At 41.2% G+C, this 15,816-nt stretch overlaps 1 protein-coding gene across 16 annotated transcripts in view; it reads right to left on the reverse strand.

The window, feature by feature from the left end:
* ATP11C (ATPase phospholipid transporting 11C) overlaps nt 1–15,816 on the reverse strand; it is a 174,623-nt gene that overhangs the window by 83,961 nt on the left and 74,846 nt on the right. For all 16 annotated transcript variants that reach the window (XR_007148902.1, XR_007148901.1, XR_007148904.1 and 13 more), the window contains 2 exons: nt 8,879–8,998; nt 2,370–2,459 (listed from right to left, as the gene is read on the reverse strand). Coding sequence is in view for 12 of the 16 variants with exons in the window: in XM_047843597.1 (XP_047699553.1) it covers nt 2,370–2,459; nt 8,879–8,998 (210 nt within the window). In the remaining 4 variants the exon portion in view is untranslated. The remainder of the gene's footprint in view (nt 1–2,369; nt 2,460–8,878; nt 8,999–15,816) is intronic.

The raw sequence follows: 15,816 nt of genomic DNA on the forward strand, positions 1-15,816 counted from the left end.
AGCGAGACGCTGAGACCTAAAGAGTAAGCGGAAATGAACTAGATGAAGGACGGGCTTTCAGGCACAGTGAACAGCATATGCAAAGTCTCCGTGGTTGGAGGGAGTGTAAGGAAGCCAGCGGCAAGAGTGTGGTGTGAGATGGCCGCTGCAGAGGGAGACAGAGGCAAGACCAAGCGGGGCCCTCTAGGATAGAGTTCATGCTTTAGCCCACACTGGGAAATAACGGAAGCTTTTAGGCAAGGAGAGGTCCCATGAACAGAACTACAGTTTGGAGAGATCATTCTCCCTCATTTGAGGCAAGCGGAATGGAAGGGAACAGGAGAGAAGGCAGGGAATGCACTTTAGCAGGCTGCTGCCATAATCCAAGTAAAAGATGTTGGCCTGGATAAGGGTGGCCGAAGGTACACGTGGAACGAACCTCCAGAGATATTTAGGGGTTAACGAGGAATTTCTTGTCAGGGGCGATTAAAGAGATCTTCCAAGTTTCTGGTTAACATGGCTGGGTAGATGCTGTCGTCATTCACCGAAACAAAGGAATACTGAAAGCCAACTAGATCTGAGGGACAGAGGACCAGGAGTTCATTCTGCCCCCCACCATCCCTAATCTGCCCCCCAATCTCATCTCTGATCCCCACCACGGGCTTGTCTCTGCCACATACCCTGAGTCAGAGCCATAGGCTTTCATGTGGCTCTGTGCCCTCAGACCCACCCTGAGACGCCAGTCTAGCATTCTTCACCAGGTAAACTCGCTCTAGTCTTTCAAGGCTTAGTTCAGATATCATCCACGCATTGAAGCCTTCTTAAGCTCCTTTTGGTCAGAAAGACATACTAACTTCCACCGTATCCCTGTAAGATGTTGCCCAGGCTACTTTTATGACTTGTACTGCATTAAATTAGAGGAATACAGGACTGTCTTCTTGGCTGTACCGAAAATTCCTTAAGGATAGAAAAGTCCTATCTTGATTTGCATCTATTTGCTAGAATCACTGCGAGGCGCACGGTAGGTGCTTGGTACGCATCCACCGAATCCAAGAGAACTGTGCTGTGTACCACGTGGAAGGATTCTTCAAGCTTTTTCTGCCGTCGATTTCATGCTGTCCTGTAAGATATCTTACTGTGGATCTAAAGGAGCTCCTTTTCAAATGCCCCATCATTTAAGGCTGAAATGAGCTCTTTCCCATAGCATAACCCAGATTAGTTTTAAGTAGCAGAGCTAAATTAAATTACAGTACCATTTACTCAAAGCCTCAAAGTGGATAAACAGAAGCATTTTCCATTAACAAGGCATTTGAGCGATTTCATTGGGATGTTTCTGCTTCGTTTGAAAAATGAAATGAGGAAAAAAAAATTCCCTTACTGTAATAAAATTTCCTGGGGGTAATCTTGGCGAGGGAAAACTTTTGATAGCTCATAGACTTAAAGATGGAGAATGCAACGTAAGAGGTCTAAAATGTTAAACATAAAACATTAGCAGGAACACAGAGAAGATCAAGTCTGCCAGGCTTTCATACTTAAAAGTAAATGAATGAGGAAGAGCAAACCTGATAATCACAAAGAAAAAAGGGATAAACTTTCAATTAAGCTGAAGCTGGTGCTCAACAAAGTAAAACTATTAATTTGAACATTTTTGATTTTGGTGTACGGCACTGAAATTAACGGCACACAATATATGTCCTTCTAGGATGAACAAAGATAGGAAATCAATGAAAGCTTTTAAAGAAAGTAACAAATTCTCAACAGGTTTTCTTTCTTTCTTTTTTTAACAGGTTTTCTAAGTAAAAATGCTACTTTAGAAATATATAAAATCATATAAATCTTGAAATGTAATGTTAATATTTTAAAAAGTCTTAGTTTTAAATGTATTTATTTATTTGAGAGTCAGAGAGCGTGAGTGGGGGAGGGGGCAGAGAGAGAGGCAGAGAGAAAGAATCCCAAGCAGGCACAACACCTGACGTGGGGCTCGATCCCATGACCTGCACTGACATCAAGAGTCATGGGGCGCCTGGGTGGCGCAGTCGGTTAAGCGTCCGACTTCAGCCAGGTCACGATCTCACGGTCCGTGAGTTCGAGCCCCGCGTCGGGCTCTGGGCTGATGGCTCAGAGCCTGGAGCCTGTTTCCGATTCTGTGTCTCCCTCTCTCTGCCCCTCCCCCGTTCATGCTCTGTCTCTCTGTCGCAAAAATAAATAAACGTTGAAAAAAAAAAAAAATTTAAGAGTCAGATCCTTAACAGACGGAGCCACCCAGGAGCCCCTAAAATATCTTATTAAAACAAGCCCTGAAACATCTTTTGGTCACGGGACATTTGAAAATTACAAATGGACTGAGAATCTGTTTGAAGTGATTAAGTTTCTAAGAGAGGAGTTCTTACCTGTACAAGGAAAATGATGAGAAAATAGAAATTTGCAATTCTTCTAAACTGTTCAAACAGATTCTTTGGGAGGAAGTTCCAAAGTGTATACTGTATGGGAGTAAAAATAAAGAGTATGATTAGAAAGGAAACTTGAAAAACCCTAATGACTCATAGGGGTCAGATTATCAAGACACTTTGAAAGCACATTTAAAACCCAAACCTCACATATACAAAGAAGCATACACTTAGAGGCATACAGGAGGAGACAAGTTTTCACTTTGAGCGTTACAACTGGGCCATCTAGTCTCCAACCTCAGCCTTCCCTGACCTGATCTACATCAGGCTCCTCGTTAGGTGCTCTCATATCATCCTATACTTCCTCGATAAAAACTCGTTACAATGAGTAAGTATATATGCGTGCATTTATTATTAAAGTTTCTCCCTCAGTAGGCAATGAGTTCTATAAGGACAGGCTGTTCATTTGTCTTTTTATTACTTTTTCCCCCGACACCTACAGACACAAGGTAGACACTAAATAAATTAGCTGAATGAATGAATGAATGAATGAACAAATTAATTGCTCTGGCTCAGCTAATGACTGGAGTCTGGACCATTGTCACCAATGTAACTCTGTCCCTATCAGTACCTCCCACCTCCATGACAGCCGAGGTATACACATAACCCTGAGGCATAGAGGGCTTTCACTTTATTTATTTAATTTTTTGAGTTTATTTATTCACTCTGAGAGAGAGAGAGAGAGAGAGAGAGCTCTCGAGCGCAAATGGGGGAGGGGAGGAGGGGGGGAGAGATAATCCCAAACAGGCTGTGCATGGTCAGCACAAAGCCTGACGTAGGGCTTGAACCCATGAACCGGAAGATCATGACCTGAGCTGAAGTCAGACACTTAAACTTAACTAAGCCACCCAGGCGCCCCTCATTGTTTATTTTTAAAACAGTATTGAGAGCATAGGAACTCTGTTTTTTCTTTAAAAAAACTTTTTTTAATCTTTATTTTTGAGAGAGAGAGAGAGAGAGAGAGAGAGAGAGAGAAACAGAGTGCAAGCAGGGGAGGAATAGAGAGAGAGGGAGACACAGAATCTGAAGCAGGCTCCAGGCTCTGAGCTGTCAGCACAGAGCCTGACGCCGGGCTCGAACTCACGGACTGTGAGATCATGACCTGAGCCGAAGCTGGACGCTTCACCAACTGAGCCACCCAGGTGCCCCAGGATTTAATAACTTTAGCTAAAAAGGCACTGTCCAGGGAGTCTGAAAAGATTCAAAGAGATGTCTAATAAATTCTACTGATTCTGAGTTTTAAAATAAGGGAGAATGCTAGTGTAATTTTAGGCTTGAAACTTTAATCCAAGAGTCTTTCACACAGGAGTTCTAAATTTAACCTTGGGCATGCCTTCAAAGAGTTACGTGGAGCTCACTGATTCTTTTTTTTTCTTTCTTTTTTTTAAAAAAATGTAGGGGCGCCTGGGTGGCGCAGTCGGTTAAGCGTCCGACTTCAGCCAGGTCACGATCTCGCGGTCCGTGAGTTCGAGCCCCGCGTCAGGCTCTGGGCTGATGGCTCAGAGCCTGGAGCCTGTTTCCGATTCTGTGTCTCCCTCTCTCTCTGCCCCTCCCCCGCTCATGCTCTGTCTCTCTCTGTCCCAAAAATAAATAAACGTTGAAAAAAATTTTTAAAAAAATGTATTTATTTAAATTCAAGTTCGTTAACATACAGTATAGTTTTGGTTTCGGGAGTAGAACCCAGTGATTCATCACCTACATTTGACACCCAGTGCTCATCCCAATAAGCGCCCTCCTTAATGCCCACCACCCATTTAGCCTATAAAGAGCTCGCTGATTTTTAAAATTTTTTAATTTTTGAGAGAGACAGAGGCAGTGCGAGTGGGGGAGGGGCAGAGAGAGAGAAAGAGAGAGAGAGAGAGAGAGAGAGAGAGAGAGAGAGAGAGAATTGCAAGCAAGCTCCACACTGCCAGCATAGAGCCCGACGTGGGGCTCGAACTCCCAAAACCGTGAGATCGTGACCTGAGCCAAAACCAAGAGTCTGACACTTAACCAACTAAGCCATCCAGGCACCCCGAGCTCACTGATTCTTAACCCACTGAAGTGCCTCCAAGATCAAAGCTCAGGGTTTTTAAAGGAAAAAAAAAAAAGTATGATGGAAAAATATAGTGAAAACTAAAGATTCTAAAGATCCTAGCAGGATGCAATCAATGCTCCTTTTGCTACAGAAGGGGATTTCCAAATTTCGTCCCAGCTACAAAATTCTGGTGATTCCCAAAGGTTCTTGCTGATTGTATTAAAGTCAAGTAGGAAGGCTGCAGAGAACAGGTTTTTCTAAAGAAAAGTATCGTGTTCCCCGAAGAAGAAAGGAACACTAACTTTATTAGTAAAAAATTTAAAGCAGGTCAAAGTTTCTCTTCAGTGTTCCTGCGTTAATGAGACTTATTCCCAGTGTTACACTGACATTACTGATGTCATTTGTAAACAAACAAAAAGCACCCAGTAAGACAAAGTTATTTTTATTACCGAAAGGTTCAAGAAGGAAATCAACGCTTGCTACAAAGCTGGAAGGCAGGTAATGTATTCTACAAATCGTACATTTCTTCAACTAAAAGATTCTGGTGAAACATATAAGCAGCCAAAAGGCACGTGAAGAAGGAAAAGTTCACATTGTGAAAATAGTGTTCTCTCCAGAACGGACCGAAAGGCCTCTTTTAAAGAGAGAGAGCACTCCAGACAAGCAAAACCCGTGAGAGTTAGGAAATCACTAGTACTTCTCAGGAATGCAGTAATACTAATCACAGAAACATGAATAACAATACCAGCTACCATCTACTGAGTCTGAGTTATGGAGACTGAGTTACTGAGTTACTACAGGCCAAGCGCGGGGCTTAAGGGCTTTCTGTGGATTCCTTTCTTTCATCCTCACCACAATCCTCTGCGGTAACTACTGTTAATATCTCCATTTAATAGATAAGAAGACTGAGACACAGAAAAATCCGATGACTTACTTTAACTTCAAACCCAGGCCTTCTGTCTATAAAGGCGAAGTTCTTCACCACTACACTATAAGCTATTCTCTTACAATTATTCATTGTATTAAGAATGAAATCTTAATCTTCTAAACCTTTCTGATTGAAAAAGAATGGAATCTCGCCGTTTGCAACAACATGGATGGAACTAGAGGGTATTACACTAAGCGAGATAAGTCAGTCAGAAGACAAGTATCATGTGACCTCACTCATATGTGAAATTTAAGATACAAAACAGATGAACATAAGGGAAGGGAAGCAAAAATCATATCCAAACAGGGAGGGGGACAAAACAGAAGAGACTCATAAATATGGAGAACAAACTGAGGGTTCCTGGAGGGGCTGTGGGTGGGGGGATGGGCTAAATGGGTAAGGGACATTAAGGAGGACACTTGTTGGGATGAGCACTGGGTGTTATACGTAGGGGATGAATCACTGGAATCTACTCCTGAAATCATTATTGCACTGTATGCTAACTAACTTGGATGTCAATTAAAAATGAATGAATGAATGAATAAAATGATAAAAAAAAAAAAGATGTCATTCTTTTTCTGAAGTTAGTATACTGTCAACTCCTCTTTTTCTGCTCTGGAGCTTTTATAAACAAAACACATCAGTTATAATGATCAGCAATCTAGAAAGATTGTAAACACGTAATATTTACAGAGAAAAGAGAGCTGGGTTGTGTTTCAATGCAGAAATGTTCACTTCTTTACTCTGATTTCTAATACATATGTACACTACAGAGATATATATGCAAACCTGTTCAGAAACAATCTTTATTTGCCCCATGAGCTCTTGACTATTTAAAAAAAATATCCTGGGGTGCCTGGGTGGCTCAGTCGGTTAAGCGTCTGACTTCGGCTCAGGTCATGATCCCGTGGTTCGTGAGTTCGAGCCCCGCGTCGGGCTCTGTGCTGACAGCTCCGAGCCTGGAGCCTGCTTGGATTCTGTGTCTCCCTCTCTCTGTGACCCTCCCCTACTATCTGTCTCTCTCTTTCAAAAATAAACAAACGTTAAAAATTAAAAAAAAAAAAAAATCCTAATGCATTGTTTTGCCAACTGGCAAAACTGAAGCTAGATAAAATATGAAAAATATTATAGTAAATACAAAAAGATTTGACAATTAGATGGGAGTCTTATAGTTCTTTTAGAATGTGAAATCACAAGTATACTACAACAAAATGGTTATCGCTCGTTTAATGAAGGTGACTTTACCATCAGTGTGTTACATTAGCATCTTCCACATTAAACACTATGAAAAATAATTTCCCAGAAACTATTTCATATTTTACTTGATGCATAATAAGAGAGAAAAAATAGATGGGGCACCTGGGTGGCTCAGTCGGTCAAGTGTCCAACTTTGGTTCAGGTCATGATCTCGCGGTTGGCGAGGTCGAGCCCCGCGCGTCCGGCTCTGTGCTGACAGCTCAGAGCCTAGAGCCCAGAGCCTGTTTTGGATTCTGTGTCTCCCTCTCTCTCTGCCCCTCCCCGCTCATACTCTGTCTCTCTCTGTCTCAAAAATAAATATAAACATTAAAAAAACTTATAAAAAAAAAAAAAAAAAACAGTAAGAGAGAAAACCGAGAAAGGAGCCCCCGTGGTACAATGATGTGAAAAGGGCTCTTCACTCAGAGCGACCAGTCCTTACAAAGCAGGTCTGCTCCTGCCTTTCTCCTAACTCTGCTTGGTGACCATGGCACTAACTTAATTTCTCTGCATTTGTTTTCTTCGTCTGTAAAGTCAGCAAGGTGAACAGATAATCTCTCAGGATCTTGCAGTTTTAGAAGCCTAGGAGTCTGAGTCAAAGGACTACTACTGTTATCTTGGATACTATAGGGTGAGATACAATTTTCAGTCAAAGGACTGTTCCCTATCCTGCGCAGGTATGAAAACTTCTGGCTGAGGATAAATTTTCTGCCATAAGGTTAAAGATGAACAGGAAAGACATTTCATCCAAATATACTCAGAATGTTCTGTAGGCTAGTAGATACAGGCTCATTAGGCCAACACAGTTTTCACTCATTCTGTACACATTTTACATGTTAATCCCCTATGTAAGTATAATCTAAGTATAATACTACGGGGGCGCCTGGGTGGCCGTCGGTTAAGTGTCTCTTGCTCACAGCTCAGGTCATGCATGATCTCACGGTTCATGAGTTTGAGCCCCGTGACGGGCTCTGGGCTGATGGCGTGGAGCCTCCTTGGGCTTCTCTCTCCACCTCAAAATAAATATGTAAACTTAAAAAAAAAAAAAAAAAAGCATAATCTGTACTGCATCACCACATAAAGAAAAATCACGTGTATTTGAAAACTAAATGTTCATTTTTTTTTAAATGTTTATCCATTTTTGAGAAAGAGCGAGCGAGCACGTGTGCGTGAGCAAGGAAGGAGCAGAAAGAGAGGGAAACAGAGGATGTCCCAAGCAGGCTCTGTTCGGTCAGCGCAGAAGCCCCATGTGGGGCTCGAACCCACAAACTGCGAGATCATGACCTGAGCTCAACCGACTGAGCCACCCAGGCGCCCCTAAATGTTACCTTTTTAAAGAAAGGGCAAAATTTTGTTTCAGGTCCTAGGTGTTTGCAAACTGGCAGCGATCCAACTGTCACTAACATTTTAGAACTGCCTTGCCAGGCTACACAAAGAAGTAGGGAAGATTCTCAACTGTGAATCTATCAATTATCTGCCATCTAGCACCTAGTACCTAACCTGGTTCCCAAGGTCAAGATTAGCGAACTAATATTAGTAGAATGAGGACAACTGCGTACTAGGAAGTATAAAGGGGGCTTTCACATATGGAGCATTAGCTCCATTTCATGGATGAGGACATTTAGACTCAAGAGATTAATTTGGCCAAGGTCACACAGCTAGTAAATGGTCAGGCCAGAATTTAAACATGTCTTTAAGACTTGCAGGTCACTGCTCTTAGCACTACACGATGCTGAAGGAAGATGATTATTCAAATGGTGACATAGCTACAGTGATTGAACTCTTAACTGTTCCAGCAATGTGCTGAGCAGAACATACCCTTTAGGACCCAGGAGCGTACTCGAGGAGCTTGGCAGTGGAACAGAGAGATATAAATGTCATTCCAGGATAGCACCCTCCAAAAGAACGTAAATTATTTATAGCCTCTTCCATCCACTCTAAGAGCAATTCAGGAAGCTTTGGGCAAGTAAATAATTCCCACTTTTAGCACCCTTTAAGGCTTAAAGTTTTAATATGCAGAATCAACAGGCACTATGAATAATAATGGAAGGCTAGTGAATAATATGTCAGCTGTAACAAGACAAAATGATGCTTTAAAAAAACCCCAAACAAAACCAGCCTTTGGGTGGTTGCTAGACGGTGTTTAAGTGCACATCCACGTATGCATATATAAATACATACACCGGCTTCCTTGGAGGCATAAGTAAGTGCATGATCTGGCTCACTATATGAATCACTATATATATCTATTGAATTAAAAAAACAACTTACCTTGGATGAGACTATTCTATTATCACAAAATCTCTGTGCAATGTAAGCTTCTGTTTCTGAAACTGGATGATTGCCAACAAACACTGTGCGTGTACCAACTCTTTTCTCTTCTCCAGCACACTGACCAAGAGAAAGGGGGGGGAAAAGTCAGTTTCTTATCACATTTCTCCACGCTTCTATAGAGCTCAGAATTCTTGCCTAGGCATGCTTCATTACAATCTAGAGAGACCAAGTACTAAAGGGGAAAAAACCTTGTTAGGCTACTCAAACTCCACTAGGCTTAGTCGCTGACTTAGTGAAGATTAGTACGAGTGCTGCTTGAGACAGCAGTTCTGAGGCCAACACGGCAATTCGAAAATGTTGAAATTTTTCTAAATTCCAGAGAAACAGTATTTTTCCTGCCATTTTTCTTTCTTCCATAGAATCTCAACCATCACCATCAAAGCAACGCACTCACTTAGAACAGGTCAGACTGGGAATATTTATCATACAATGACTGAGGGCAATCTTGTCAATTTCGTATCCGAGAGTCCAAAGCAGAGGGCAAATCACTTCTAAACACAAAATAATTACTTGTAAGTATAGAGAAACAGAATGGCTGTCTTAAATGATGACCAACGACTTCTACAAAGAGAAGTTGTTACTTCTTTGGCTTTACAGGAAAGACATCCTTTGTGATTTCTCAGAGCCTACCGTCAAAAAGTCCCATTTCACACGGTATGTCTCTAATGCCGCTTCTACGTTTTTTAGAAGTAGATTTGCTGAATCTAGAAGTTCTAAGGTTGAGCTCCATTTTACCTCACCCTTTTATTTCACTGAGGCTTTACTCTGTTGTTGTTTTTTTTTTTTTTAAAGATTCTGCAGGAAGTTTATTTTGCAAACCTTTTGCATTTCAGGTTTTATTGGCTTACACTGTTATAAAGAGAAAAATGTATACTGTTTTGAACACTGAACGATTTATCATTTTGTATGTTTACTTTTAATTGACCTTCAAATGCAGCAGCTCATGAGTTTAGTATAAGTATTCTTGCCACCCCATCCCACGTCACTGAGTCAAAGAGTTGAAGAAGATACACATACAAAACACACCCGGGAACACACACACACAGGCCTTCTGTAAAGTAAACAAATCTTTTGTAATGTACATAACGGTTCCTTTTTGGAACTTTCTATATGTAGTTCATGTCTTTTTTGAAACTGGGATATTCCTAGTTCTCAGACACAATCTTTATAAAGCAAAGCGTTTATCTCTTTGCAAACTCAAGAAATTCTTCAGAACAATGTTTTTCTTATTGATTGGAAAAGAAAGGAGTGTGGAAGGTCAAAGAGGAAAAATCACTTCAAATGATCAAAACAGAAGAGGACTGAAAAAGAATACATTTAACAGTGTAGGGAGAAAAATTTCACGGATAGATGCTATTAAAAATATTGATATTCAAAGGAATCGCTTTGGACCCATTGCCAAAAACTTAGATTTTTCTCAGTTAATTAAAACCAAGAGTGGTGGTTTTATTTAGGAAGGTACACTGAAGTAAGAATGAAAGGATTGTACAATTTAATTTCTATATAAATGACTGAATATACAAAGTATCGAACAGAAGCACAATTGGCAGAAATACTCAACCAAGAGCAATGATAAAGACCACCATTTCAAAGATCTTCTATGTACAAAGAATGAAAAAAATATTACTGTTAGAAGACTTTACAACAGCGCACAACTGAATCCAATCCCAATTCATTCCTCTTATACTTCTTTCTTCTTCAGTATCCGCGGACCCACATCACCTCCTGTCACTTCATTGTGTTTCTTATGTGAACCATCACAGGCAGGAAAGGTTTAGAACGCCATCGCCTATGGTAAGCTGCTTTAGTAGGACACAAATCTTCAATGTTTATTTCATTCACCACTTTGGGATTTTCCTTTTGTATTTTAAGATTAATCAAGCTATCCTTCCGTCGTTTTTATCCTCCGGGAGGAATGGACCAATTGCAACGTAGCCAAGTGGTGAAAGTACACTAAGGAAAGGCAAGAACCGCAACTGCGAGCTGGGTGATCCTGGTAATGTTCTCAGGCCAGGGAGCCACCTTCGATATGCCGGAAGCTGCACCTGCGCGACGCCTTCGCGATGTGGGCCACACCCTCCGGCGCCATCTTTCCCAGCAGCCCCCACCGCTCCCCAGTCGAACTGCCAGGCCGCTACTGGCTTCTTATCTTAAATCAGGGTAATACATTTTCTTATACAAATTGGGGATAGTCTCCTCTGATGGTACTATATTATCGTGTTTGAGACAACCATATATTTAAGTCAAAAAAAGGACAGGAACCAATATCCACGTATGTATTTCCATTATATTTTTTTGTCTCAAATTTTTATTTACATTCTAGTTAGTTAACATAAAGTGTAATACTGGTTTCAAGAGCATCATTTAGTGATTCGTCACTTACTCAAAGTAGGTAGGCACAAAGATTCCCCTTCCTATCCTTGACCCCAAAATAATCATTTTAAAGCAAGATTACTTAGAGCTTGCAAAGTTCTCCAAATGTCACCCAAAGGATGCATTTCGATCTGAATTTTTGTATCTTATATTGATATTATAGGGAAAATTATTATTTTTTTCAATTAAAAAAGTAAAAATCGGGGCCCCTATGTGGCTCAGTCGGCTAAGCATCTGACTTCAGCTCAGGTCATGATCTCACGGTTCATGGGATCGAGCCACGCGTTGCGCTCTGTGCTGACAGCTCAGGGCCTGGAGTCTGCTTTAGATTCTGTCTCTGTGTCCCTCCCCTGCTCATGCTCTGTCTCTCTCTCTCTCTCTCTCTCTCAAAAATAAACACTAAAAAAATTTTTTTAAAGTAAAAATCACCCCAAAGTATAAATAAGACCTCTTGACTCATTTTCATTTCAGCTTATTAAATAATTATTTAGTGGGATACTGCTTTCAAACTCTGTAGGGAATCAATCAAAAAGTATTGGGATAAATTGAAGTAGGAGAGATTTAAGCTGTATATAAAAAGGGCAACTTCTGGAAATCTACCCTGGCATGGGCTAACAGAATCTCTACCCATGGCAATCTGGAAAAAGTCAGTCAGTATCCGTGCTAGGCAGCATAGCCACTTACCCACTTGCCCAAAGACAGGGCATTCTAAGACCCAACAGTTCCTGGAAGACGGTAAACACCTTTATCAGAATGGGAGCTATATACATTTTGATTCAGGGACTGACTTCTTTGTTTGCAACTGTAATATACAGGGTCTGACACAGCCTACTGATAAGAGCACTAAATTTTCCATAATATGCATTTTGCAAATTGTAAACAAAAAGGGAGTACACCGCAGGGCGCCTGGGTGGCTCAGGTCATGATCTCACCATGATCTCACCCTTTGTGAGTTCGAGCCCCGCGTCAGGCTCTGTGCTGACAGCTCAGAGCCTGGAGCCTGTTTCAGATTCTGTGTCTCCCTCTCTCTCTCTCTGCCCTTCCCCAACTTGTGCTCGCTCTCTGTCAAAAAATGAATAAACATTAAAAAAAAAAAAAAGGGCGAGTACACCTTGCTAAAGTCTAGTTCATTCTGATTCACCCTTACCCTCACCTTCCATTGTAAGTTAGTCTTCGCTCAGTCTCTACAACAGACCCGTACCTTATAATGTACAGATTTATTTGAATTACAGAAATTGTCAAGTACATATACACACTGCAATTTACGACCTTTAATATTTGTCTGGTTGGTTAGTTTTTCATGCAACCAAGACACGACGGTAGAGTAAATAAGGAAGAGTTAACCTTTTATGCCAGTTGTCAGACCATTCTACCAATGGGAAAGGAGGAAGAGGAAAAAGGAAAGGCAGAGGGTCAGTGAAGCAGGATGTCTCCTGCACTGCCAACATACATTGTTCCCCTTGGTTAACAGTGGCCACTTATTAACTTAAAACAAAAATAAACTAGTACTTCCCCACTTCTGAATGGTCTTCACCTTTCTTCTCTGGCAGTTAGTAGCATTCCAGAGAATAAAAGGCAGGGACAAGCCTAACACAATTTCTGAGGTCCGTCATATTTTTATGAATTCCCTACATGTGAGTGGCATTTTCGGTTTTACTAAGAGCTTTCCCCATGCATTATCTCTCTGATCACTTTCAAATAAGGCCTACGTGACTTCTATGTCTATGAAGTTGGGAGAAAATGGATTGAAATTGCTGTGTAGGTTTGGGAGGGTGCGGGAGGGAGGGTCCTGGCAGTGATCATCGTTAGATGATGAAAACGGGGCCTGAGAGGAGTTGGATAACGTCTACTGAGGGTTTTTTAAAAAAGGGCAAAGTCTCCTCAGCCCCGGCAGGTTTGGGTTTGCAGCTGCCTGGGACTGGGGCTGGAGCTGAAATAGACGACTTTTCCAGGCCTGCTTCACCCTCAAATCTGAAGAACCTGCAATTTCTGGTGGAATTTGCTCTAGCTTATAATGCTGTTTAGTTTGCATAAAAATGGCAGCGCTGAACTCATGTGTAAATTCACTGTAATTTTCCGCTTGCTGCCAACGTAGTGGTTTTAGTTCCTGTGACTGTGAATAAGGTAGGTGCCTTAGCGAGGGCAGAGAAACTCCAAGTAGGAATCATTTAAAAAAAAAAAAAAAAAATCTCCCTTTGGGATGGCACACGATGTAGTGTGGAGTGGGAGGATATGATTCCCGCCACCTCATGATGAATTTTAATTCATTAACAGTCCATCCTGTGTTGAAGTGCTTCCCATCCAAATGTCCTTAGAAATGGCATTTTAAAAAACTGAAATGTGCTGGCACGGATTCTATTCTAATGACACATCATACACTACAATAAAAAGTAAGGAAAAATATTAAAAAGCGCATCTATAATACATGGGCTAATAGAGAAAGCAATTCAATTTTTTTCCTCAAGATAAAAGCGCCACCCTTTTGTACCCTTGATTTATACCTCCATAGAATGAACTGAATATTATAGGGAAAAACAAAGGTAAGTAATTTATACCAAAACACAGTGTCTCAATAAAAATCAGAGTTAAATGACACTGTTATTCAACTAGTATCATCCTAAAATCCATTCCTTTGCTAGTCATAAAACATAGAAAGCTGTTGAAAGTATAATCTGTTTCTTGATTGCCTCTAGACCAGTTACTCAATAAGAACTGAAAGAAAATAGAGACCTCGATACAAGACTGTCACTATAAAACCTGGCACAGAATCTAAAACAGCTCATGTCCCCAGCCTTTCCAGGTGTTCGCAGACTTAAAATTTTTCACGAAGTCACAGATCAGCGGTTCTTAATTCTGGCCACACGTTGGCTTTAAACGCAACACTGATGCCTGGGTCTTTTATTTAATATTTAATTTTTCGGGAAGCTCCCTAGGTGGCAACTCTAATTTGCAGCCCATGCCTGTGAAAACTGCTACAGACTCTTTCTCTTTGAATCAGTGATCGCTCTTAACTAAGAGTCTACAAGTTTTTAGTACACCAGCCATAACCCTACATTTAAAAAAAAAAAAAAAAGTTTATTTATTTTTGAGAGTGAGTATGCACTTGCCAGCAGGCGTGATTGGGGGCGATTGGGGGTGGGGACGGGGGTAGGGGGACGTGGATGGGCGGGGCCAGAGGATCTGAAGCGAGCTCTGTGTCCCAGGCAGGGCGGGGCTCGAACCAGCGACCCTGAGATCACGACCTGAGCTAAAGTCGGATGCTTAACCAACTGAGCCACCCAGGCGCCCCGACGTTTTTAAAGTAATTATAATAATTTAAACAATTTGCTTTCCAGAGGGTAAAAATACAAATAACCCTCAAATAGTGCCCCCCCTCCAATCACTTTAAGCTGCTCACAAAATGAGATTCTCCTTCAATACTTATTTGGCATGTGGTTAATCTCCCATCAATTATTTAGATCGTCCCTTGCAATTACACCATTATTTTTATTGGTCATCAGACTGCTCTTTGTGAGTTACTAAAGCGAATGTTAAGTAGCTGCGTACAAATGAACAAAAACGAATTATTAAAATTCTGAAAACCTGGCAATGATTTAAAACTGTTCTCGGCACCCCGGCCCCAAAGCTATTTTCCTTTCTGAAGCACTAGTATTTTTGAACGGCATAATCAGTCTTAAAAAGGCCAAATGAACTCAAAACTGAAAGAACGAACTAGCGTTTCAGCAACATTTCAGGCATCTATTAAAATGCTCCTAAAAGTCAGTGTTTCTGTTCTAGGGCTGGAGGGGGGAGGTGCCAGGATGGGGTCACCACGCTGCCAGGGAACATTTCCAGCGTATTAAGCCTCTCGGTTAAAATTGCTACAATGTATTCAGTGGTCACGTTGCTGAGGTTTCCAAGCCCACTCCATTATAACAAGCCAAGAAGAATAATCTTGATGTGTAATTTATAGTCATAACTCTAAAAGGAGCCTGAAAATCACACTTTTCAGATTTTGCTTTCACTGCATCTTCTTAAGTGATTAAGCTGTCTCCCTCCTTTGCCAAAGGTAGTGAAGCCAGACCAAGACAAGACATTTTATGTCTTCTTGCCATTAAAGCTTAATTACGGTCATATCAACCCAAAGTCTCAAATAGCTGACCAAAAGACAACTGAATATTTACAGCACATCCCTAGTCCCAAAGATGGTCTCTGGTTAGGCATTACCTGACGGCGGCACACTTAAGTGAATAGAATGTGCTATATAGGAAATGGGTATTAAACCCCACCAAAACAAAAACCTCAATCAGCAACCACAATACTCAGGACCTCCATAAAAAGCCTTGTTGGGAATCTCAAGAGTTAGACTTCGATTATCCAAATGTGATCCACTGAGCAGTTTAATTTCATCAGGGGCAATCAATTCTAAGTGTTCTCCATCTGGTCCCCCTTCCCACCATGCCCTCACTTCAAGGACCTCAGGGCTACAGAAATGCGGCTCTAAAGATGAAATCCAGCTGTCT

Source organism: Prionailurus viverrinus, chromosome X (assembly GCF_022837055.1).
Source record: "Prionailurus viverrinus isolate Anna chromosome X, UM_Priviv_1.0, whole genome shotgun sequence".
Lineage (NCBI taxonomy): Eukaryota > Metazoa > Chordata > Mammalia > Carnivora > Felidae > Prionailurus > Prionailurus viverrinus.